We start from the raw sequence: 27,058 nt of genomic DNA, 5'->3' as shown, positions 1-27,058 counted from the left end.
AGGTAGTGGAATATTTAACCCCTTACTGACATCAGATGTAACTGTATGTCAAAGTTAGTAAGAGGGGAGTGTGGAGCGCGCTGACGGGCTGAATCTGCTCCGCGCGCCGCAGGTCGGGATCAAGTAGAACTCCAATCCTGGCTGTTTAACCGCTTAAATGCTGCTGTCAATAGCAATCGCAATATCTAAGCCACTAGATGTCGAGGCGGCCTCAATCACTCCATCGCCCCTCCCCCCCGTGACACAATCGCGGGGTGCTGATGGTTGCCATGGCAGCCCGGAGGTCTAATGAAGGCGCCCAGGTCTTCCATCATTATAGCTGGGGGTTATTCAGAATTTATAAGGAGCCGGTAAAGGGTCTCAGTATATGGCAGTGCATTGCACCAGTGATCAAACAATCGCTCGTTCAAGTCCCCGAAGAAAAAAATGGTTAAAAATTTCGTTTTTTGTAAAATGCAAAATAAATATTCAAAGTAAAATTAAAAAAACTAAAACAAGAAAACATAATTGGGATCGCCGTGTCCATAAAGGTCTGAACTATTCCAATAGAACGTTAATCCCGCGCGGTGAACGGCGTAAAATAAAAAAAATAAAGACTGAGGAGACACAAAACAAATTTATTGTTTAACAAATAGTTTTTTCTTTGAAGAAGTAGTAAATGGTAAAAAAAATGATATACATTTGGTGTCGCCGTTTATCGTATTGACCTGCAGAATGACGTTTTTCCCGCACGGTGAAAGCCAGAAAAACAAAACCCAAAAACCAATGGAGTGATCGCTCTTTTTTTTTTTTTATCTATTAATCCCACAAGTAATTTTTTCCCGTTTCCCAGTACATTATATGGTACAATAAATGGTGCCGGATAAAACTACGTCCCGCAAAAAACAAGCCCTCGCACGGCTACGTCGATCGAAAAGTTAAAAAATAATGGCTTCTGGAATCCGGGGAGGGAAACATTAAAATGATTCAGATTAAAAATGACTGCGGCGGAAAGGCGTTAATCCCCGTTTTTTTTGCCCGCGGTCTTTGCATTCGCTTCAATGGCTGCGGGGGGGAAAATCGGCTCAAAAATTTGAGGCAGATTTTTTTTTTTGCCTGCCAAAAACTTTGTGAACAGGGTCTTTATAGAGTTGTCACCGCTGATTGCAGCTCTGGATGGGATTGAGTATAAGGATAAATGTGGAGTTTGGTTACTGGGAGACGCGATGTATCTGACTGACGTGTTCTGCGCAGGCCCTGATGGCGGCTGGAAGGATGGCGGGTTCTCAGAAAGCCTATTTAATTCCCCTCAAGGTGTCGCTGTACAAGGTAGAACCATCTACGTGGCAGATACAGAGAACCATCGAATCAGGAAGGTAAGATTCATCCGTCCATACCAGATCCTCCTGTAATGCCGGCCATACACCTGGTGCTGCTAGGTGAGCGCTCCTTCCACTGACAGCCACTTCTACCATCTCCACCATTAACGTGTCTGTCTGTTTATTTCAATGGGGAGAGGAGAATAAGTCGCTGTAAGACCCCTCTGTCCCCCCTGCGGACCCCTCTGTCCCCCCTGCGGACCCTTCTGTCCCCCCTGCGGACCCCTCTGTCCCCCCTGCGGACCCCTCTGTCCCCCCTGCGGACCCCTCTGTCCCCCCTGCGGACCCCTCTGTCCCCCCTGCGGACCCCTCTGTCCCCCCTGCGGACCCCTCTGTCCCCCCTGCGGACCCCTCTGTCCCCCCTGCGGACCCCTCTGTCCCCCCTGCGGACCCCTCTGTCCCCCCTGCGGACCCTTCTGTCCCCCCTGCGGACCCTTCTGTCCCCCCTGCGGACCCTTCTGTCCCCCCTGCGGACCCTTCTGTCCCCCCTGCGGACCCTTCTGTCCCCCCTGCGGACCCTTCTGTCCCCCCTGCGGACCCTTCTGTCCCCCCTGCGGACCCTTCTGTCCCCCCTGCGGACCCTTCTGTCCCCCCTGCGGACCCTTCTGTCCCCCCTGCGGACCCTTCTGTCCCCCCTGCGGACCCTTCTGTCCCCCCTGCGGACCCTTCTGTCCCCCCTGCGGACCCTTCTGTCCCCCCTGCGGACCCTTCTGTCCCCCCTGCGGACCCTTCTGTCCCCCCTCAGGACCCTTCTGTCCCCCCTCAGGACCCTTCTGTCCCCCCTCCGGACCCTCTCAGGACCCCTCTGTCCCCCCTGCGGACCCCTCTGTCCCCCCTGCGGACCCCTCTGTCCCCCCTGCGGACCCTTCTGTCCCCCCTGCGGACCCTTCTGTCCCCCCTCAGGACCCTTCTGTCCCCCCTCTGTCCCCTCTCAGGACCCCTCTGTCCCCCCTGCGGACCCCTCTGGTCACCTTTAGCAGCAACTTCTCTCCCACCGGAATAAAGATCAGGCATATTAAAATCCAACATGTTCGATCTTTCCTTTACCGAACGTCTGTCATTGGGGGAGAGTCTGGGGACCCCCATACACATAAGATTGGAGGGCTTGGTCTGTTTTTATCCTATGAGCATGATTGACCCTCATTTTAATGTCATCTTCTATATTGAGATCATATTGTTTCTTATCACTCTGGTTTTTTATTGTATTTTTTCTTGGCTCTAGATTGATCTGGACACATTAACAGTAGACACGGTGGCTGGGACCGGGAGTCAAGGTGTAGACATGGAGGGCGGAGCTCAAGGAGAGCAGCAGCCAATCAGCTCCCCCTGGGATGTAGCATTTGGAGCTCCAGGTACGTTTTTTTCTATGATTAAGTAATTTGTCTTAATGGATTTCTTAAAATGACCGAGCAAATGCAACCATTTTGCTCCATTGACTGGAGATAAAACCAAAAACCCCCCATCTCTCAGCGTCAGCGGAGGGGCCACCCGCCAGACCTTGATGAACGGATTAGAAAATAATGACTGCTTTATTCCAAAAGCAGCGCCACTCCTGTCCACAGGTTGTGTTTAGTATTGCAGCTCAGCCTCATTCACTTCAGTGGCACTGAGCTACAATACCAGACACAATCTATGGACAGGTGTGGCGCTGTTTCTGGGAGAGAATCCTGGACGACCGCTTTGAATCTTTAACGTCCCTGGGTACAACGTCGGGCTGCTGCTATGTTTTATATATACGATAACACAGCAGATAATTACATATGGGGAAGATACCAGGAGTCCCCACCACCTCCAGCAGGCGGCACACTGAATGCCAAGAAGTTATCCCTGTAACCCACAAAGTGTGGAATATTAGAGCTGTGCCCCAGAGTATAATAATGGTGAATCCGGGGACCGCCATATGGCTGAGCCACGTCCTTATCTAGTAAGAAGAACCGCACCCATAGTACTCCACGGGAAGCCGGTGTGGGGACTCCGTGTCTATCAGCACGCGGGTATTTACAGATCATATAAAGTCCAGCTCTTTATAACAGCCGGCCACGTTGTCCTCAATCTGAGTATTTTGTACCTCGCCCCATCAGGAGCGCTCTTACAACCGAACTTCCCTCATGGGTAGGGGGGATGTGTTCAGCAGAGCGGGCTTGGGCCGCCATTCACGCCTGGAGGGGGTTTTGAATTGCTGAATATACAGAAGATGGATCTTATAATACAGGACTACGGGTGACGTCTATAATGGCTGCAAATGCAAGAAAAAATGTTCCACCCCTATTACGATTATACCTATAATATGTGACCGGAGCTGCAGTTCGCTTTGCACTTGTTATATTTGCACTGAATCGTCAGCGCGGGACCGCCGAGCGGCTTAAAATGACATCTGAGGTTTAGTGAAGCCGCCCAGTGGTCCTGAGATGACGGCTCGGTCCTAGAACCTGCAGGACATAATGCGGGCGCCAATCCCTTCATCAACCTGATAGAGGAGGAACTGACCGTCACCCGGGGCGTGGAGGGCGAGCGCGCCCCGCTGCGGAAATTATTCATGCACCGTGTCCAAGATCCTGCACAACGACTACACTGGGAACTGGAGGCCATGGACGGGGTTACACTATAAATCTGCTCCACATGCGCAGCGCTGCTACACAACAAATCTAGTGTACATTAAATGTGCATATATATATATATATCTCCACACAATACGGTTCTGTACGTGTAGCAGCGCTGCGTCTGTAGTGCACATCATCATAATGTAATGCGGCTGGTAGTCAGTCCAGTGTAAAGGCTGCCGTCTGTCAGTCCAGTGTAAACGCTGCCGTCGGTCAGTCAGTCCATTGTAAACGCTGCCGTCGGTCAGTCAGTCCATTGTAAACGCTGCCGTCGGTCAGTCAGTCCAGTGTAAACGCTGCCGTCGGTCAGTCAGTCCAGTGTAAACGCTGCCGTCAGTCCAGTGTAAACGCTGCCGTCAGTCAGTCCAGTGTAAACGCTGCCGTCAGTCAGTCCAGTGTAAACGCTGCCGTCAGTCAGTCCAGTGTAAACGCTGCCGTCAGTCAGTCCAGTGTAAACGCTGCCGTCAGTCAGTCCAGTGTAAACGCTGCCGTCGGTCAGTCAGTCCAGTGTAAACGCTGCCGTCGGTCAGTCAAAATAAATCATTTAGCTTCTAAATATACAAATTTTTGAGCCAAAAGTCCAAGTGATTTTTGTTTAAACCTGGGGCCCTGATCTATGTATAATGTGTAATATGATTCCTGTATTGCCCAGAAGTGGTGAATACGGCGGTCACGTAGATCGTCACGCAGCGTCCAGATAAATAACGTCTGTATTGTCCAGTAGTGAATACGGTGTTGAGCTCGGTGTCCAGATAATAAGTGGATACAATATTCAGCGATCTGTTCTTTACTTTGTTACTTCTGTTCCTTTTGAATGTAGTGGAGCTGAATGTGCGGCTATCATCCAGCTACTGATTAAGACGCTCGAGCTGCTCCCCATGGACACCAATAGTACCCCAATTAATACTAGTACCCATCGTCCGTGTCCCAATAAATAATAGTGCCATTCAGAATGCCCGCTAATTCTGGTGATCGCCCAATAATTTCCAGCCTGCCTTATCAGCGCCTCCTCCACCACCTTACACAGCACCCGGGACATATATTCTGCCAGCCTAACCATGCTCCTTCCTGGAGAGCCCACGCAGCAATTGTAAGGGTTTGAACGAGTCTCACATGTAGAATGCATTAGCCCCATAAACCCCTGAAGACGCTGTGTTGGTAGCGAAACATGTCGGGGGGGGGGGGTGGCTCTGACTCTCATTATAATTCAACACTTAGCTGACAGGTTTAATATCAATACAGTTAGGCCCCATGCACATGACCGTAAAAAAATCGCCCGTAAATACGGGCCCATTCGTATTTATGGCCGACGGACACCTTCCCGTATATTTACAGAAAGATGTCCGTACCGTAGAAACTTTCAGGAAAAAATAGGACATGTCCTATTTTCTTATTTTACAGACCGTGCTCCCATACCTTATAATGGGAGCACGTAATGGGAGCACGGCCCGTAAATACGGACAGCTGTCTGCGGCCGTTCGTGACCATATTTATGGGTCGTAATTATGTGCACGGCTGTGTGGATTAGGCCTCATGCACACGACCGTATCCGCAAAACAAACGACCGTATCCGCAAATATGGACCGCAAATACGGTTCCGTATTGCTCTATAGTCATCAGCAAATCATCAGCAACGTACCCATTTCTGCTGAATGGTATCCGCAAATACGGTCCGTAGTGTATCCGTATATACGGATCCGAAAAATAAAGAGGTCTGGTTGATGGGAAATCCCCTTTGTGTCGCTTAGCAACAATTCTGTATTTGCGGACGCACCTCCGTAGCCATCCGCAATTTTGGCTTCCCCCATAGACTTCTATGGAGGAGTTCGTGCCGCAATTGCGGACCAAGAACGGACATGCTCCATAATTCCCGGCAGAGTTTTGTGGAACGGACACTCGTCCATAGCGATACGGAAAAGTGTCCGTGTTTAATGGAAGTGAATGGGTCCGTTTTTGCGGACCGCAATTGCGGTCCGCAAAAACGGAGTTTTTTACGGTCGTGTGCATGGGGCCGTCAGCGTTCTGCAGCCGCCGGCTGTTGTGTACTGCGCTGCATTGATACAGTTCACTCTCGCTATGTTCCATTCAAATGATACTCTGTCACCCAGCGTTGGCAACTTTTAACCCCTTCCCGACATTTGCCGTACATGTACGTCATGGAAAGCATTGACTTCCCGCATCTTGCCGTACATGTACGTCAAATGTTTGGCACCGGCTCAGAAACTGAGTCGGTGCCATCATCACCGGATCTCAGCTGTATCTTACAGCTGACATCCGACTGTAACGGCGGGGACCGAAATTAGCTTCGATCCCCGCCATTAACCCCTTAAGTGCAGCGCTCAAACGCGATCGCTGCACTTAAGGTGTTTGCAGCTCATCGGAGCCCCAGCAATGAAATTGCCGGGGTTCCGGTGGCTGCAATGGCAACCGGAGGCCTAATACTGGCCTCCCGGTCTGCCTAGCACCGAAGCCGGTCAAGATCCGCCCGGCGGTGGAGCCTGATCGGCTTCCGTAGCTGACGGCAAGATGGCGCCGGGTCAGGAGCTGATCCGGCGTCCTCAGCGGTGGATGTCAGCTGTACTGTACAGCTGACCTCCACCTGTAACGGCAGGAACCGGAGCTAGCTCCGATCCCTGCCATTAACCCCTTCGATGCAGCAATCGAAAGCGATTGCTGCATCGTAGCGGTTACTAGCAGATCGCCAGCCCTGACAGGCAATCGGGACTGGCGACTGCTGTTATGGCAACAGGAGACACAATGGTCTCCTGCTCTGCCATTACGGAAGCCGATTTAGGCCCCGCCGGGAGGCGAAGCCTAATCGGCTTGCTGTCAGTGAATGACTGACAGATCTAATACATTGCACTACATAGGTAGTGCAATGTATTAGAAAAAAAAATAATCTGACCGTTGGACCTTCAAGTCCCCTAGTGGGACTTGAAGAAAAGTGTAAAAAAAAGTATAAAACAGTGTAAAAAAAAGTGCAAAAAATAAAAGTTTGAAAACAATAAAAGTTTCAAGTAATCAAATAACACACAATCCCCCTTTTACTCTTATCAAGTCCTTTATTATTGAAAAATAATAATAAACCATATGTATTTGGTATCGCCACGACCGTAACGACCTGAGGTATCAATATTATATTATTTATTGCACGCGGTGAACAGCGTAAAAAAAACCGTAAAAAACGTTACCAGAGTTTCTGTTTTTTGGTCACTTTGCCCTACAAATATTAGAATAAAAAGTGATCAAAAAGTCGCACGTATCCAAAAATGGTACCTATAAAAACTATAGCTCGTCCCGCAAAAAACAAGCCCTCATACACCTCCGTCGACAAAAAAATTAAAACGTTATGGTTCTCACAACTTGGCGACAGAAAAAATACATTCTTTTTACAAAAGTAATTTTATTGTGAAAAAAGTTGTAAAACATAAAAAAGTTCCATAAATGAGGTATCGCCGGAATCGTACTGACCCGCAGAATAAAGGTAACATGTAGTTTATAACGCATGGTGAACGCTGTATAAAAAAAAACAAAAAAAGCTGTGCCAGAATTGCATTTTTTTGTTTACCTGGCCTCCCAAAAAATAGGATAAAAGGTGATCAAAAAGTCACATGTACCCCAAAATGGTACCAATAATAACTACAGCTCGTCCCGCAACAAACCAGCCCTCATACCGCTACGTCTATGAAAAATAAAATTAGTCATGGCTCCAATAAGTCAGGAAATAAAAAAATATGCAGTTGTGCCCGAGGGGAACATTTCTTCTGTTTGAAGAGGCGATTTATCAAGGACCTAAAATTAGGGAACCAGGAAAGGGAGGGCCCAAACATATCCGCTGGAAGCGACGGTGCCCGTATTATACCAGGACAACACTTCCCAGCAAAATTCCCCAAACTACAAAGGCGCGGAGTGTGGACCAAAAGGGGGGTAAGAAATGACACCATTTATCAGTGCGACACCGGCCTGTGCGGAAAGGATTGCTTCACAGCGTAACACACATCTATGGATTATTTTATTTTTTTCATAACACCTGACTATGCCCCTTATATACTCCGCCCCGCTTACATGTACCCCCACATTATAAAACACCAGCAATACTCAAACAAATTTAGTACCAATCAAAATCCGCTCTCCAAAAGCCAAATGGTGCTCCCTCGGCTCTGAACCCTACAGCGTGCCCAAACAGCAGTTTCCTTCAACATATATGGCATCGTCATACCCGGGAGAACCCTTTTAGCAATTTTTGGGGTGTGTGTCTCCAGTGGCATAAGCTGGGCACGACATATTTGCCACTGAATGGCATATCTAGGGAAAAATATAAATTTTTAATTTGCACCATCCGCAGTGCATTCATTTATGGAAAAGACCTGTGGGGTGAAAATGCTCACTACACCCCTTAATAAATGCCTTGAGGGGTGCAGTTTCCATAGTGGGGTCACTTCTCAGGGGTTTCTTTTTATTATTTCACATCTGAGCCTCTGCAGTTGTGAACCAATACTTTGTAAATCGCCAAATTAGGCCTCCACTCCGCATGGTACTCTTCACTCCTGAGCCCTGTCATATGTCCAGACAAAAGATTAGGGCCACATGTAGGGTGTTTCTAAAACCGGGAAACACCGCATAATAATTAGAGGGCTGTCTTGTTATGGTGGCACAAGCCGGGCACCACATATTGGCATATCTATGAAAATGGGATTTTCTTCCACTCTGCAACATCGAGTGAACACTAATTTCTACAAAACACCTGCAGGGTTAAAATGCTTACTACACCCCTTGGTAAATGCATTGAGGGGTGTCGTTTCCAAAATGGGGTCACTTCTGGGGGGTTTCCACTGTTTTGGGTCCACAGGCACCCAGAAACCAATCCAGCAACATCTGCACTCCAAATGGCGGTCCTTTCCTTCTGAGCCCTGCCGTTTGCCCAAACAGCAGTTTATGACCACATATGGGGTATTGCCGTACTCGGGAGAAATTGCTTTACAAATTTTGGGTTCTTTTTTTCCTTTATTTGTTGAGAAAATGAAAAAATTTGCGCTAAAGCTACGTCTTATTGAAGAAAAAGGACTGTTTTTATTTTCACTGCCTAATTCTAATAAATTCTATGAAACGTCTGTGCGGTCAAAATGCTTACTACACCCCTAGATGAATTCCTCAAGAGGTGTAGTTTCCTAAATGGAGTCCCTTTTTGGGCGTTTTCATTGTTTTGTCCCCTCAGGGGCTTTGTAAATGCGACATGGCCTCCGCAAACCATTCCTGCTAAGGGTATGTGCACACACACTAATTACGTCCGTAATTGACGGACGTATTTCGGCCGCAAGTCCCGGACCGAACACAGTGCAGGGAGCCGGGCTCCTAGCATCATACTTATGTACGATGCTAGGAGTCCCTGCCTCTCCGTGGGACTACTGTCCCGTACTGTAAACATGATTATACTACGGGACAGTTGTCCTGCAGCGAGGCAGGGACTTCTAGCATCGTACATAAGTATGATGCTAGGAGCCCGGCTCCCTGCACTGAGTTCGGTCCGGGACTTGCGGCCGAAATACATCCGTCAATTACGGACGTAATTAGTGTGTGTGCACATACCCTAAATGTGATCTCAAAAAGCCAAATAGTGCTGTTTCCCTTCTAAGCCCTGCCGTGTGTCCAAACAGCCGTTTATTACCACATGTGGGGTATTGTTTTACTCGGGAGAAATTGCTTTACAAATTTTGTGGTGCTTTTTCTCCTTCAGTCCTTCTGGAAATGAGAAAAAATTAGCTAAACCTAGATTTTTTTGGAAAAAATGTAGATTATTATTTTCAGAGCCTACTTCCAATATTTTCTGCAAAAAAACTGTGGGGTCAAATCGCTCACTATACCCCTAGATAATTTCCTCAATGGGTGTAGTCTCCAAAATGGGGTCACTTGTGGGGGGTTTCCACTGTTTTGTCCCCTCAGGGGCTTCGTAAATGTGACCTGGCCTCCGCAAACCATTCCTGCTAAATGTGAACTCCAAAAGCCAAATGGCGCTCTTTCCCTTCTAAGCCCTGCCGTGTGTCCAAACAGCCGTTTATTACCACATGTGGGGTATTGTTTTACTCGGGAGAAATTGCTTTACAAATTTTGCGATGCTTTTTCTCCTTTAGTCCTTGTGGAAATGAGAATAAATTAGCTAAACCTACATTTTCTTTGAAAAAATTTAGATTATCATTTTCACAGCCTACTTCCAATAATTTATGCAAAAAACCTGTGGGGTCAAAACGCTCACTATACCCCTAGATAATTTCCTCAATGGGTGTAGTTTCCGAAATGGGGTCACTTGTGGGGGGTTTCCACTGTTTTGTCCCCTCAGGGGCTTTGTAAATGTGACATGGCCTCCGCAAACCATTCCTGCTAAATTTGAGCTCCAAAAGCCAAACGGCGCTCTTTCCCTTCTAAGCCCTGCCGTGTGTCCAAATATCCATTTATTACCACATGTGGGGTAGTGTTTTACTCGGGAGAAATTGCTTTACAAATTTTGCGATGCTTTTTCTCCTTTAGTCCTTGTGGAAATGAGAAAAAAAATTGCTAAACCTACATTTTCTTTGAAGAAATGTTGATTTTAATTTTCACGGCCTACTTCCAATAATTTCTGTAAAAAACCTGTGCGGTCAAAATGCTCACCATACCCCTAGATAATTTCCTTGAGGTGTCTAGTTTCCCAGATGGGGTCACTTTTGGGGGATTTTCACTGTTTTGGCACCGCAAGAGCCCTTCAAACCTGACATGGTGCCTAAAATATATTCTAACAAAAATAAGGCCCCAAAATCCACTAGGCGCTCCTTTGCTTCTGAGGCCGGTGCTTCAGTCCAGTAGCACGCTACAGCCACATGTGGGATATTTCCTAAAACTGCAGAAACTGGGCAACAAATATTGAGTTGCATTTCTCTGGTAAAACCTTCTGTGTTATAAAAAAAATTGTATTAAAAATTTATTTCTGCAATGAAATTTGTAAATTCCACCTCTACTTTGCTTTAATTCCTGTGAAATGTGTAAAGGGTTAAGACATTTTCTAAATGCTGTTTTGAATACTTTGAGGGGTGAAGTTTTTAAAATGGGGTGACTTTTTGGGGGTTTCTAATATATAAGGCCCTCAAAACCACTTCACAACTGAACTGGCCCCTGTAATAATGGCCTTTTGAAATTTTATTGAAAATGTGAGAAATTGCTGCTAAAGTTCTAAGTCTTGTAACGTCCTAGAAAAATAAAAGGATGTTCAAAAAACGATGCAAACATAAAGTAGACATATGGGGGATGTTAATTAGCAACAATTTTGTGTGGTATAACGGCCTGTCTTACAAGCAGATACATTTAAATTGAGAAAACTGCTAATTTTTGCAATTTTTCACTATATTTTCGTGTTTTTCACAATTAAATACTGAATGTATCGACCAAATTTTACCACTATCTTAAAGTCCAATGTGTCACGAGAAAACAATCTCAGAATCGCCCGGATAGGTGAAAGCATTTCAACGTTATTACCACATAAAGTGAAACATGTCAGATTTGAAAAATGAGGCTCTGTCAGGAAGGTCAAAAGTGGCTAAAGAGGGAAGGGGTTAATAGTGAGTGGTTATTGTTTTCTTTATAAGTATCGAATAAAAGTTTTATATTGTAATTAACATGTCTGGGCAGCTGGAAAATAAGACTTCCCTTTTCCTATGGGCAAGTTAGCAAAAATGGACCAGTTTCTTCTGCCCGCCGGCCGCTGGGGTCTCTCTCACCCTATTACATGTAGAATGGACCCTGCTGTCCGTCATGTCAGTAATGTGGACAATCTGCGTCATGGATGTGCGGGCAAAGAGCGCGGCTGCCGGCGACCCTGAGCTGCGCGGTGTTTAATAATTCACTCCACTATTGTTCCTGACACGTCTCTAGATTTTCATCACTTCTTGTTACGTTTTTCATTTCTACGTCGTTTTTGTCACGTGACTTTATCTCGTGAAATGAGGAATAGCAGCTCCGTCATTCAGATGCAGCATGGACGGCTGGACTGGATATAACTCACACATAACATCTTAACCCTTTCAGGACCAGACTAGTTTTCATTTTTATGCTTTTGGTTTTTCCTCCCCCGCCTTCAAAAACTCATAACTTATTTTCTCGTTGACACCGCCGTTACGGGACAAGTTGTACTTTCTGATGGTATTATTTAATATGACGTGCGATGTACCGGGAAGCTGGAAAGAAATTCAGAATGGGGCAGAATTGGATAAAAACAGCAGTTTCTGACATTTTCTTATGGGTTTCTTTTTTACGGTGTCCCATGTACGATAAAAATGACGCGTTCCCTTTATTCTGCGGGTCAGTGCGATCACGGTGATACCGAATGCATATAATCTTTGTTTTGTTTTAGTACCTTTTAAAAAAAATGTAAATGTTTGAAAGAAACAAAAAATTTTTTGCACCTCCATATTGTGACTTCCATACGTTTTTTATATTTCTGTGTACGGAGCCGTCTGAGGCGTCTTTTTGTACGTGGAAAGATGTCGTCTGTATTAATAACATTTGGGGAATGTCTGGCATTTGGATCAATTTTTACAAAAAATTTTGGGGGGGTTGAAGTGGCAAAAAAAAAAAAAAAGTGAATTGCCCGTTTTGAAATTTTTTCCCGCAACGGCGTTCACCGTATTGGATAAATATAAATATTCTGGTTCGGCCATTTTCGGACACGGGCATACCTAATGTGTTTGTTTTTATATGTGATCTAGCGAAAGGGGGATGATGTGTGTGTGTGTGTGTTTGTGTGTTTGTGTGTTTGTTTGTTAATACATTTTGTTTTTTTTAACTTTTATTTAGCTCCTAGGGGGCTTAAACCTGTGATCATAAGATTGCATATGCCATAGACTGCAATATCACAATATTGCAGTCTACGGCAAAATTTGTGCATTGCTATTGAGACCTACCACAGCAGAGACCCGGCGGCTATTGCATCCGCTCTGCTTCTGAGCGGGCGCCATCTTTAAATACCCTTTCCCGATATAAATAAACATATTAGCGACGGGAAAGGGTTAAAGGGCACCTCCAGCTATCATTGAATAAGTGCTTTATTTTATGTTCAGTGTAATACTCCTCTAGCGCAGCGTCGCCTCTTCTACAACATGGTTCTGATAAAGGTTTTTGTAATTGACTATATTTACCTAGTTATTATTTTTGTGTTTTGTGGCACTAACAAATTCTCAGATATCTAACTTCACTACTCCTCCTTATTATAAATGACAACCCCCCCCCCTCATTATCGGTGTTTAATGGTCTGTTCCACAATCATGGTCAGTTGGTGACTTCTGTATTATTTAGGAACAGTCCACTACATGTGTACAATGGGGGTTCTGACTACAGTTGTCTGATAATCGTTTTTAGTTCTGAGGTGCAGAGCAAGGCAATAGCAAAAGATAAAAATATATTAAAATAAAACCATTCTTTTACTCTCCTCCGTGTAATCTAATGTTGTGTAAACGGTGAAGCCACAGTCATTGGTAGAAGATCAAACGTCTCATTTTTTCTGCACATAACTGATAATGGTTGATGATCCGTATCCGTTATTATTGGGATACAAGCACAGGGACTTCTTTTAATAATCCAGAATATTTGAGCACTGAATTTTACACTCCATAAAGAATAATAGCGAGTGCCCCAGTGATACATTGATATGTGCCCCTATTACTGTATTGGCCTTTTATCAGACACCACTAAATGCCCCAATTACCCCAAGTCCTGATTGGGAGGGGCAAAAGATGTCTAGAAATCTGCGTGATCTTCCAGCCTGATAGGCAGAGACAGGTTAAAGGGCGGATTCCATGTCCCCCTCCTTATAAAGGACATTTACCAGTAGTGCGCAGGCTGTAGCTCGGGGGCCGCATGTGATCCGTGACGCCATTGTGTGCGGCCCCCAACCATCAGGAACTAGATCTGCTTGTCTGTGCCCCAATGCAATAGAAAGCCATGGCTGTCCAAAGAATTCTGGTACAGAGAACAGCGGCCGCCATTAAACGTCAGCTCGCTGCTCCTATAAAGTTTTCTAGCGGCCCTTGGGAGCCGTACAATATGACAATGTGGCCCTCAGAGCAGTACAGGACACGTGTCTGGTCAGCAGAGTCATTGATGGGTCGGGGTCCTCGCAGGCCGCGCTGAGTAACCTGACCGTCCACGGCCGGCGGCTCATCCACACACGCACAATAGCGGTTATCTTCTGAGTTGTCTCTGCGATGGCGACTTGTTCCGCACGCTTTTATAAATATTCCCTATGATTAAATTGTACAATGAGCTGTCAGCAACTTGGCAATTACATCTCATGGAGGAAGGATCCAGTCACGAATCTTCTCTTACCCCTCCACGATGAAGTGTTCAGAGGGGGAGGGGGCGACTAACATCAGGACAGATTCTCCGCAGACTATTACAGTTTGAGTTACATCTTAATTATGGGATTTTGTTATTTTCTATTTTGTCTGGAATTAAAGCTCCGCATACACGTTAATGGACACCTATATGCCTGTTAGGACATCATAGAGTGGGGGCCCTACATTCAGATCCCCCCCCCCATTCAGTCTCTTCTTGGGACCCTCCCTCTATGTGTGAGACTGGCCCCCGCTCTGTAAGACTGGCCCCCGCTCCAGCAGACCCAGCGCCTCCTTGCGTTACATGGACGACCATTCATTTAAACGTCTGGCTGCTCCTTCCCCCAAAGATAACCGCTGGTGGTTTTGGATCCGGCTTCTCTCGAACCCCGACACTTTTGAACAGCGGTTGTCTATTTATAAGACCATTTTAATTCCCAGCCCCGCCTATACTGAGGCCCCTCCCCCTTGTTGAGGCTCCTCCTCTCAGTTTATGGGCAGCAGTTTACGGATAATCATCCCTTTATAAGCACAAGCTCAGCAGAAATTCAGTGCATGAAGAGATGATTCCATGACAGCCAGGACAGAATTGTTATACACAGCAGCTGCACTGTAAAGCATGGGGGAAAGGACTGCACAGCAGCCTGACAGGAAATGGATTTCAGATTCCAGCAGACCGTGCCGCTAAGCAGGAGTCACTGATCGAAGCTGTGCCCTAATGCAGCAGAGCCAAAAAGCAATCACACTGGGAGACGTGCCCTAAATCCAAACAGGGCAGCAGTATTCTTCACTGCTGGGGGGCTCATTTATCAGGGGGTTTACATTGCAAAAAGACTGAGAAGGATTTTCCATATAAAGGAATCTTTCCACTCAGTAATACAGTCTGTTACTCCCTGTTATCAGCCATCTCAGGCTGGGGATAAGCTGTTGTAGTGTTCTTCAATGGGATGAGTGACCGGAAGTCAAGAGACTTCCCATCCCCCATGTCATTACTTTATATCCCATATCTCATCTCCAGTACTATTATATCCTCCAGAGACGTTACATCATATGTGACTGATATCAGCCGCTCCTCTTATATCACTCCAGTACTATTATATCCTCCAGAGACATTACATCATATATGACTGTTATCAGCCGCTCCTCTTATAACACTCCAGTACTATTATATCCTCCAGAGACGTTACATCATATGTGACTGATATCAGCCGCTCCTCTTATATCACTCCAGTACTATTATATCCTCCAGAGACATTACATCATATGTGTGACTGATATCAGCCGCTCCTCTTATATCACTCCAGTACTATTATATCCTCCAGAGACATTACATCATATGTGTGACTGATATCAGCCGCTCCTCTTATATCACTCCAGTACTATTATATCCTCCAGAGACATTACATCATATGTGTGACTGATATCAGCCGGTCCTCTTATATCACTCCAGTACTATTATATCCTCCAGAGACATTACATCATATGTGACTGATATCAGCCGCTCCTCTTATATCACTCCAGTACTATTATATCCTCCAGAGACATTACATCATATGTGTGACTGATATCAGCCGCTCCTCTTATATCACTCCAGCACTATTATATCCTCCAGAGACATTACATCATATGTGACTGATATCAGCCGCTCCTCTTATAATACTCCAGTACTATTATATCCTCCAGAGACATTACATCATATGTGTGACTGATATCAGCCGCTCCTCTTATAACACTCCAGCACTATTATATCCTCCAGAGACATTACATCATATGTGTGACTGATATCAGCCGCTCCTCTTATATCACTCCAGTACTATTATATCCTCCAGAGACATTACATCATATGTGTGACTGATATCAGCCGCTCCTCTTATATCACTCCAGTACTATTATATCCTCCAGACATTACATCATATGTGTGACTGATATCAGCCGCTCCTCTTATATCACTCCAGTACTATTATATCCTCCAGAGACATTACATCATGTGTGACTGATATCAGCCGCTCCTCTTATATCACTCCAGTACTATTATATCCTCCAGAGACATTACATCATATGTGACTGATATCAGCTGCCCCTCTTATATCACTCCAGTACTATTATATCCTCCAGAGACATTACATCATATGTGACTGATATCAGCTGCCCCTCTTATATCACTCCAGTACTATTATATCCTCCAGAGACATTACATCATATGTGACTGATATCAGCCACTCCTCTTATATCACTCCAGTACTATTATATCCTCCAGACATTACATCATATGTGTGACTGATATCAGCCGCTCCCTTATATCACTCCAGTACTATTATATCCTCCAGAGACATTACATCATATGTGTGACTGATATCAGCCGCTCCTCTTATATCACTCCAGTACTATTATATCCTCCAGAGACATTACATCATATGTGTGACTGATATCAGCCGCTCCTCTTATATCACTCCAGCACTATTATATCCTCCAGAGACATTACATCATATATGTGTGACTGATATCAGCCGCTCCTCTTATATCACTCCAGCACTATTATATCCTCCAGAGACATTACATCATATGTGTGACTGATATCAGCCGCTCCTCTTATAACACTCCAGTACTATTATATCCTCCAGACATTACATCATATGTGTGACTGATATCAGCCGCTCCTCTTATATCACTCCAGCACTATTATATCCTCCAGACATTACATCATATGTGTGACTGATATCAGCCGCTCCTCTTATATCACTCCAGTACTATTATATCCTCCAGAGACATTACATCATATGTGTGACTGATATCAGCCGCTCCTCTTATATCACTCCAGTACTATTATATCCTCCAGAGACATTACATCATATATGTGTGACTGATATCAGCCGCTCCTCTTATATCACTCCAGTACTATTATATCCTCCAGAGACATTACATCATATGTGTGACTGATATCAGCCGCTCCTCTTATATCACTCCAGTACTATTATATCCTCCAGAGACATTACATCATATATGTGTGACTGATATCAGCCGCTCCTCTTATATCACTCCAGTACTATTATATCCTCCAGAGACATTACATCATATGTGTGACTGATATCAGCCGCTCCTCTTATATCACTCCAGTACTATTATATCCTCCAGAGACATTACATCATATGTGACTGATATCAGCCGCTCCTCTTATAACACTCCAGTGCTATTATATCCTCCAGACAATACATCATATGTGATTGATATCAGCCGCTCCTCTTATATCACTCCAGCACTATTATATACCCCAGAGACATTACATCATATGTGACTGATATCAGCCGCTCCTCTTATAACACTCCAGTACTATTATATCCTCCAGAGACATTACATCATATATGTGTGACTGATATCAGCCGCTCCTCTTATAACACTCCAGCACTATTATATCCTCCAGAGATTACATCATATGTGTGACTGATATCAGCCGCTCCTCTTATATCACTCCAGTACTATTATATCCTCCAGAGACATTACATCATGTGTGGCTGATATCAGCCGCTCCTTTTATAACACTCCAGTACTATTATATCCTCCAGAGACATTACATCATGTGTGACTGATATCAGCCGCTCCTCTTATATCACTCCAGCACTATTATATCCTCCAGACATTACATCATATGTGACTGATATCAGCCGCTCCTCTTATAACACTCCAGTGCTATTATATCCTCCAGACAATACATCATATGTGATTGATATCAGCCGCTCCTCTTATATCACTCCAGCACTATTATATACCCCAGAGACATTACATCATATGTGACTGATATCAGCCGCTCCTCTTATAACACTCCAGCACTATTATATCCTCCAGAGACATTACATCATGTGTGACTGATATCAGCCTCTCCTTTTATAACACTCCAGTACTATTATATCCTCCAGAGACATTACATCATGTGTGACTGATATCAGCCGCTCCTCTTATAACACTCCAGTACTATTATATCCTCCAGAGACATTACATCATATATGTGTGACTGATATCAGCCGCTCCTCTTATATCACTCCAGTACTATTATATCCTCCAGAGACATTACATCATGTGTGGCTGATATCAGCCGCTCCTCTTATATCACTCCAGCACTATTATATCCTCCAGAGACATTACATCATATGTGTGACTGATATCAGCCGCTCCTCTTATATCACTCCAGTACTATTATATCCTCCAGAGACATTACATCATGTGTGACTGATATCAGCCTCTCCTTTTATAACACTCCAGTACTATTATATCCTCCAGAGACATGACATCATATGTGTGACTGATATCAGCCGCTCCTCTTATATCGCTCCAGCACTATTATATGATGTAATGTCTGGAGGATATAATAGTGCTGGAGCGATATAAGAGGAGCGGCTGATATCAGTCACATATATGATGTAATCTCTGGAGGATATAATAGTGCTGGAGTGATATAAGAGGAGCGGCTGATATCAGTCAAACATATGATGTAATGTCTCTGGAGGATATAATAGTGCTGGAGTGATATAAGAGGAGCGGCTGATATCAGTCACACACATGATGTAATGTCTCTGGAGGATATAATAGTACTGGAGTGATATAAGAGGAGCGGCTGATATCAGTCACACATATCCTCCAGACATTACATCATATGTGTGACTGATATCAGCCGCTCCTCTTATATCACTCCAGCACTATTATATCCTCCAGAGATTACATCATATGTGTGACTGATATCAGCCACTCCTCTTATATCACTCCAGTACTATTATATCCTCCAGAGACATTACATCATGTGTGGCTGATATCAGCCGCTCCTCTTATATCACTCCAGCACTATTATATCCTCCAGAGACATTACATCATATGTGTGACTGATATCAGCCGCTCCTCTTATATCACTCCAGCACTATTATATCCTCCAGACATTACATCATATGTGTGACTGATATCAGCCGCTCCTCTTATAATACTCCAGTACTGTTATATCCTCCAGAGACATTACATCATATGTGTGACTGATATCAGCCGCTCCTCTTATAACACTCCAGCACTATTATATCCTCCAGAGACATTACATCATATGTGTGACTGATATCAGCCGCTCCTCTTATAACACTCCAGCACGATTATATCCTCCAGAGACATTACATCATATGTGACTGATATCAGCCGCTCCTCTTATATCACTCCAGCACTATTATATCCTCCAGACATTACATCATATGTGACTGATATCAGCCACTCCTCTTATAACACTCCAGCACTATTATATCCCCAGAGACATTACACCATATGTGACTGATATCAGCCGCTCCTCTTATATCACTCCAGCACTATTATATTCTCCAGAGACATCACATCATATATGTGACTGATATCAGCCGCTCCTCTTATATCACTCCAGCACTATTATATCCTCCAGAGACATTACATCATATGTGTGACTAATATTAGCCGCTCCTCTTATATCACTCCAGTACTATTATATCCTCCAGAGACATTACATCATATGTGTGACTGATATCAGCCGCTCCCTTATATCACTCCAGTACTATTATATCCTCCAGAGACATTACATCATATGTGTGACTGATATCAGCCGGTCCTCTTATATCACTCCAGTACTATTATATCCTCCAGAGACATTACATCATATGTGTGACTGATATCAGCCGCTCCTCTTATATCACTCCAGTACTATTATATTCTCCAGAGACATTACATCATATGTGACTGATATCAGCCGCTCCTCTTATATCACTCCAGCACTATTATATCCTCCAGAGACGTTACATCATATGTGACTGATATCAGCCGCTCCTCTTCTATCACTCCAGCACTATTATATCCTCCAGACATTACATCATATGTGACTGATATCAGCCGCTCCTCTTATATCACTCCAGTACTATTATATCCTACAGACATTACATCATATGTGACTGATATCAGCCGCTCCTCTTATATCACTCCAGTACTATTATATCCTCCAGAGACATTACATCATATGTGTGACTGATATCAGCCGCTCCTCTTATATCACTCCAGTACTATTATATCCTCCAGAGACATTACATCATATGTGTGACTGATATCAGCCGCTCCTTTTATATCACTCCAGTACTATTATATCCTCCAGAGACATTACATCATATGTGACTGATATCAGCCACTCCTCTTATATCACTCCAGTACTATTATATCCTCCAGAGACATTACATCATATGTGTGACTGATATCAGCCGCTCCTCTTATATCACTCCAGTACTATTATATCCTCCAGAGACATTACATCATATGTGTGACTGATATCAGCCGCTCCTCTTATATCACTCCAGCACTATTATATCCTCCAGAGACATTACATCATATGTGACTGATATCAGCCGCTCCTCTTATATCACTCCAGCACTATTATATCCTCCAGAGACATTACATCATATGTGTGACTGATATCAGCCGCTCCTCTTATATCACTCCAGTACTATTATATCCTCCAGAGACATTACATCATATGTGACTGATATCAGCCGCTCCTTTTATAATGCTCTAGTACTAATATAAGCTCCGCCCATGATTTTATATCTTTTTTTACCTTTTGTTATTTTGCAGGGGTGCTGTGGATCGCCATGGCTGGGACTCATCAGATTTGGGCTCTGTTATTAGAAGAGGGGACTTTACCCAAGGGCAGGTAAGTGATCACTCTCTCAGCAGTGAGTCCTGATGTTGTTGCCCCCCTGTCAGCGGGTGTAATGAGGATGTATTATAATGTGGGGGTCATCACCCGGCCACTATCGGGGTGTAATGAGGATGTATTATAATGTGGGGGTCATCACCCGGCCACTATCGGGGTGTAATGAGGATGTATTATAATGTGAGGGTCATCACCCGGCCACTATCGGGGTGTAATGAGGATGTATTATAATGTGAGGGTCATCACCCGGCCACTATCGGGGTGTAATGAGGATGTATTATAATGTGAGGGTCATCACCCGGCCACTATCGGGGTGTAATGAGGATGTATTATAATGTGAGGGTCATCACCCGGCCACTATCGGGGTGTAATGAGGATGTATTATAATGTGAGGGTCATCACCCGGCCGCTATCGGGGTGTAATGAGGATGTATTATAATGTGAGGGTCATCACCCGGCCACTATCGGGGTGTAATGGAGGATGTATTATAATGTGAGGGTCATCACCCGGCCACTATCGGGGTGTAATGAGGATGTATTATAATGTGAGGGTCATCACCCGGCCACTATCGGGGTGTAATGAGGATGTATTATAATGTGAGGGTCATCACCCGGCCGCTATCGGGGTGTAATGAGGATGTATTATAATGTGAGGATCATCACCCGGCCACTATCGGGGTGTAATGGAGGATGTATTATAATGTGAGGTCCATCACCCGGCCACTATCGGGGTGTAATGAGGATGTATTATAATGTGGGGGTCATCACCCAGCCACTATCGGGGTGTAATGGAGGATGTATTATAATGTGAGGTCCATCACCCGGCCACTATCGGGGTGTAATGAGGATGTATTATAATGTGAGGGTCATCACCCGGCCACTATCGGGGTGTAATGAGGATGTATTATAATGTGGGGGTCATCACCCGGCCACTATCGGGGTGTAATGAGGATGTATTATAATGTGGGGGTCATCACCCGGCCACTATCGGGGTGTAATGAGGATGTATTATAATGTGAGGGTCATCACCCGGCCACTATCGGGGTGTAATGAGGATGTATTATAATGTGAGGGTCATCACCCGGCCACTATCGGGGTGTAATGAGGATGTATTATAATGTGGGGGTCATCACCCGGCCACTATCGGGGTGTAATGAGGATGTATTATAATGTGGGGGTCATCACCCGGCCACTATCGGGGTGTAATGAGGATGTATTATAATGTGAGGGTCATCACCCGGCCACTATCGGGGTGTAATGAGGATGTATTATAATGTGAGGGTCATCACCCGGCCACTATCGGGGTGTAATGGAGGATGTATTATAATGTGGGGGTCATCACCCGGCCACTATCGGGGTGTAATGAGGATGTATTATAATGTGGGGGTCATCACCCGGCCACTATCGGGGTGTAATGAGGATGTATTATAATGTGAGGGTCATCACCCGGCCACTATCGGGGTGTAATGGAGGATGTATTATAATGTGGGGGTCATCACCCGGCCACTATCGGGGTGTAATGAGGATGTATTATAATGTGAGGGTCATCACCCAGCCACTATCGGGGTGTAATGAGGATGTATTATAATGTGGGGGTCATCACCCGGCCACTATCGGGGTGTAATGAGGATGTATTATAATGTGAGGGTCATCACCCGGCCACTATCGGGGTGTAATGAGGATGTATTATAATGTGGGGGTCATCACCCGGCCACTATCGGGGTGTAATGAGGATGTATTATAATGTGGGGGTCATCACCCGGCCACTATCGGGGTGTAATGAGGATGTATTATAATGTGGGGGTCATCACCCGGCCACTATCGGGGTGTAATGAGGATGTATTATAATGTGAGGGTCATCACCCGGCCACTATCGGGGTGTAATGAGGATGTATTATAATGTGGGGGTCATCACCCGGCCACTATCGGGGTGTAATGAGGATGTATTATAATGTGGGGGTCATCACCCGGCCACTATCGGGGTGTAATGAGGATGTATTATAATGTGAGGGTCATCACCCGGCCACTATCGGGGTGTAATGAGGATGTATTATAATGTGGGGGTCATCACCCGGCCACTATCGGGGTGTAATGAGGATGTATTATAATGTGAGGGTCATCACCCGGCCACTATCGGGGTGTAATGGAGGATGTATTATAATGTGAGGTCCATCACCCGGCCACTATCGGGGTGTAATGAGGATGTATTATAATGTGAGGGTCATCACCCGGCCACTATCGGGGTGTAATGAGGATGTATTATAATGTGGGGGTCATCACCCGGCCACTATCGGGGTGTCATGGAGGCCTCCGCTCATCTTTTATATAAAGCTTCTCTTCTCCATCGTCGTCCTGTCACTTCTAGAATGGTTTTGGTTCTTGTCGGCTTGTCGTGTGGTGATCGGTTATGTTCCGTATATGAGATCAGACGCTCTGGATGGATAGTGAAGCCTTCTTCCCCTAAGATAATGGACGTCCTGGAGTCTCCTCTTCTGTCAAGTTCTCTATTCAGCCTTCTATAGTTCTACCTGTTCCTGGGAAAGCTGGGTGGTCTTCGACATGGCGGTCTATACAGCTCCAACTTTCCCAAGTCTAGATATTCCCTGTACGGATACAAAACTAGACACATTTACTACAAACAGATCTATACAATCCCTTCTAGATATATGGATGAGCGGGGGAGGTGTGGACGAAGAATAAGGGCAGCGCGTGATCGTTCTCCGATGTGGAATGGACAAGATTTAGAGAGTTTTCCACTTTCAGCAAAGAAAATGTTGTTTGTATAAAGAAAAGTGATACAATTTTGCAATATATTTTCTGTATACATTTCTCACGGTTTTTAAGATCTCTGCTTTCTCTCATTCAATTGGAATTCATATTGTTTACTCCCATGTGACGGACACACGGGCAGGACTGGTTACTGTGTGCAATGATCTGTGCTATGTAACGACTCCTGCATCTGTGTGACCATCACGTGACCATCACGTGACCCGGACTTAGTTTACTCCCAGGGGATTAATATATGTGAGTTCTTATTAAATAACAGCAAGCAGAGATCTTGAAAACCGTGAGGAATGGATACAGAAGGTATTTTGGAAGATTTATTGTAAAAAAATAACATTTATTTGCTAATAGCGGAATCCCGGCCCGTCGATGTTTGTATGTGTCTCTTCACTGCAGATCAGGAATAAAAGTGGTTTCTGGACTTGGCACGAACTGCCTTTAAATAAGTTACTGCCGTCACATTCAATAAGCTGTATGAGGTTAGAAAAACATGGCTGCCTTATTAAGAAGACAGCGCCACTGCTGTCCATGGGCTGGGCCTGGTATTGCAGCGCAGTCTCATTCATGAGCCCTTTTAATGTTCTCTCTATATCTTTATATTTCACGTGCAGGGTGCTAGAAAAGCTGAGTGACAACCCCTGTAGTAGCTGTACTGGAAGTCATAATGATTGTCACCCAGCTTTTTCAAAAACAGAACTATGAAATGGTTAGCAAATCAAAGACTTGGCGATTTTCATTTTGAGGGAACCCTTCTTTCCAGGTGCGGTCGCTCTCGGTGAACCTATTATAGTCTCTGTTTAGTTTCCAGCTGAATTGTGGTGGTTCATGGCGCTGACAAAATAAATCCCACGCAAGAAAAAGCGCGAATCTTCCCTGACCCGTGACCCGCGGCCGCTCTGTGCTCCAGGTCAAGAAAAACCATCACAGAGCCGTATCATTCCCACACAGCAATGTAGAGTTTTCTCTTCTAACAAGAGCAAAAAGGCAAAGATCTCTGTTCTGAAGACTGCAGAGAACCACATGTACAAAACTATATCTAGAAATACTCTTCATATACAGCAGAGTCACTGTGTACATACATTACTGATCCTGGGTTACATCCTGTACTATACTCCAGAGCTGCACTCACTATTCTGCTGGTGGAGTCACTGTGTACATACATGACATTACTTATCCTGTACTGATCCTGAGTTACATGCTGTATTATACTCCAGAGCTGCACTCACTATTCTGCTGGTGGAGTCACTGTGTACATACATTACTGATCCTGAGTTACATCCTGTACTATACTCCAGAGCTGCACTCACTATTCTGCTGGTGGAGTCACTGTGTACGTATATTACATTACTTATCCTGTACTGATCCTGAGTTACATCCTGTACTATACTCCAGAGCTGCACTCACTATTCTGCTGGTGGAGTCACTGTGTACATAACATTACATTACTTATCCTGTACTGATCCTGAGTTACATCCTGTACTATACTCCAGAGCTGCACTCACTATTCTGCTGGTAGAGTCACTGTGTACATACATTACATTACTTACCCTGTACTGATCCTGAGTTATATCCCGTATTATACTCCAGAGCTGCACTCACTATTCTGCTGGTGGAGACACTGTGTTCATACATTACATTACTTATCCTGTACTGATCCTGTGCTATATCCTGTATTATACTCCAGAGCTGCACTCACTATTCTGCTGGTGGAGTCACTGTGTATATACATTACTTATCCTGTACTGATCCTGAGTTACATCCTGTATTATACTCCAGAGCTGCAATCCCTATTCTGCTGGTGGAGTCACTGTGTACATACATTACATTACTTATCCTGTACTGATCCTAAGTTCTATCCTATATTATACTCCAGTGCTGCACTCATTATTCTGCTGATGGAGTCACTGTATATATACATTACATTACTGATCCTGTACTGATCCTGAGTTACATCCTGTATTATACTCCAGAGCTGCACTCATTATTCTGCTGGTGGAGTCACTGTGTACATACATTACATTACTTATCCTGTACTGATCCTGAGTTACATTCTGTATTATATTCCAGAGCTGCACTCACTATTCTGCTGGTGGAGTCACTGTGTACATACATTACATTACTTATCCTGTACTGATCCTGAGTTACATCCTGTATTATATTCCAGAGCTGCACTCACTATTCTGCTGGTGGAGTCACTGTGTACATACATTACATTACTTATCCTGTACTGATCCTGAGTTACATCCTGTATTATATTCCAGAGCTGCACTCACTATTCTGCTGGTGGAGTCACTGTGTACATACATTACATTACTTATCCTGTACTGATCCTGAGTTACATCCTGTATTATATTCCAGAGCTGCACTCACTATTCTGCTGGTGGAGTCACTGTGTACATACATTACATTACTTATCCTGTACTGATCCTGAGTTACATCCTGTATTATACTCCAGAGCTGCACTCACTATTCTGCTGGTGGAGTCACTGTGTACATACATTACATTACTTATCCTGTACTGATCCTGAGTTACATCCTGTATTATATTCCAGAGCTGCACTCACTATTCTGCTGGTGGAGTCACTGTGTACATACATTACTTATCCTGTACTGATCCTGAGTTACATCCTGTATTATATTCCAGAGCTGCACTCACTATTCTGCTGGTTGATATTGAAAACGGTCAGCTACTTGTTGACCGACACATCTGAACCCCAATAATGCAGAGGGGGCAGATAGTTTTTCTTACTTTATATTACTGTACAGTGCCAGGTGTATAGACTTCTGCTTGGCTTCGTTATCTTATTTTCAACTCTTGTCTCATTAGTCTTTGGCTGTTCTTTTGTTCCACCACCATGCTATACACTGCTTCTCTGCTGTACTCCATCTTTTCTACATTGTCAGTTGCAATCTGAGGTAATTTGAAACTATATATTTTTTGTCATCCTAGATGCTGCTTTGTCACTTCTCCATACTTTACACTACAGCTCTTTTTGTTCAGATTGCGTGCTCTCAGTGCATGGAGCGCGGTTTCCATTACAGTATAAACAGAATTATTATAAACTACAATTAATTAAACCTTCAGTGAGAAAAATATGAGAGAAAGCTGCAGATGGAGAGGGAGGAGCCTCAATAAGAGGAGGGGCCTAGAAAATCCCGATATGCAGCAGTTTGATGGCGCAGAGTTATAGGAGTTGGAGGCAGGGTCTTTGTTTTGGTCACTTGTCTGCGGGGTGTTTGTATTCTATTGAAGCAATCTGTGCTCCTGTT

General features: G+C 44.6%; 1 protein-coding gene across 1 annotated transcript in view; it reads left to right on the top strand.

The window, feature by feature from the left end:
* The first annotated feature begins 1,190 nt into the window (after positions 1–1,190).
* NHLRC2 (NHL repeat containing 2) overlaps positions 1,191–27,058 on the top strand; it is a 52,480-nt gene continuing 26,612 nt past the window's right edge. The window contains exons 1-3 of the mRNA XM_075842322.1: positions 1,191–1,355; positions 2,581–2,710; positions 20,923–21,001. Coding sequence (XP_075698437.1) covers positions 1,206–1,355; positions 2,581–2,710; positions 20,923–21,001 — 359 coding nt within the window. The 5' untranslated portion in view covers positions 1,191–1,205. The remainder of the gene's footprint in view (positions 1,356–2,580; positions 2,711–20,922; positions 21,002–27,058) is intronic.

This window comes from Rhinoderma darwinii, chromosome 11 (assembly GCF_050947455.1).
Source record: "Rhinoderma darwinii isolate aRhiDar2 chromosome 11, aRhiDar2.hap1, whole genome shotgun sequence".
NCBI lineage: Eukaryota > Metazoa > Chordata > Amphibia > Anura > Rhinodermatidae > Rhinoderma > Rhinoderma darwinii.
Note: the sequence above shows the minus strand (reverse complement) of the source record. Positions and strands in the feature narration are given on the sequence as shown.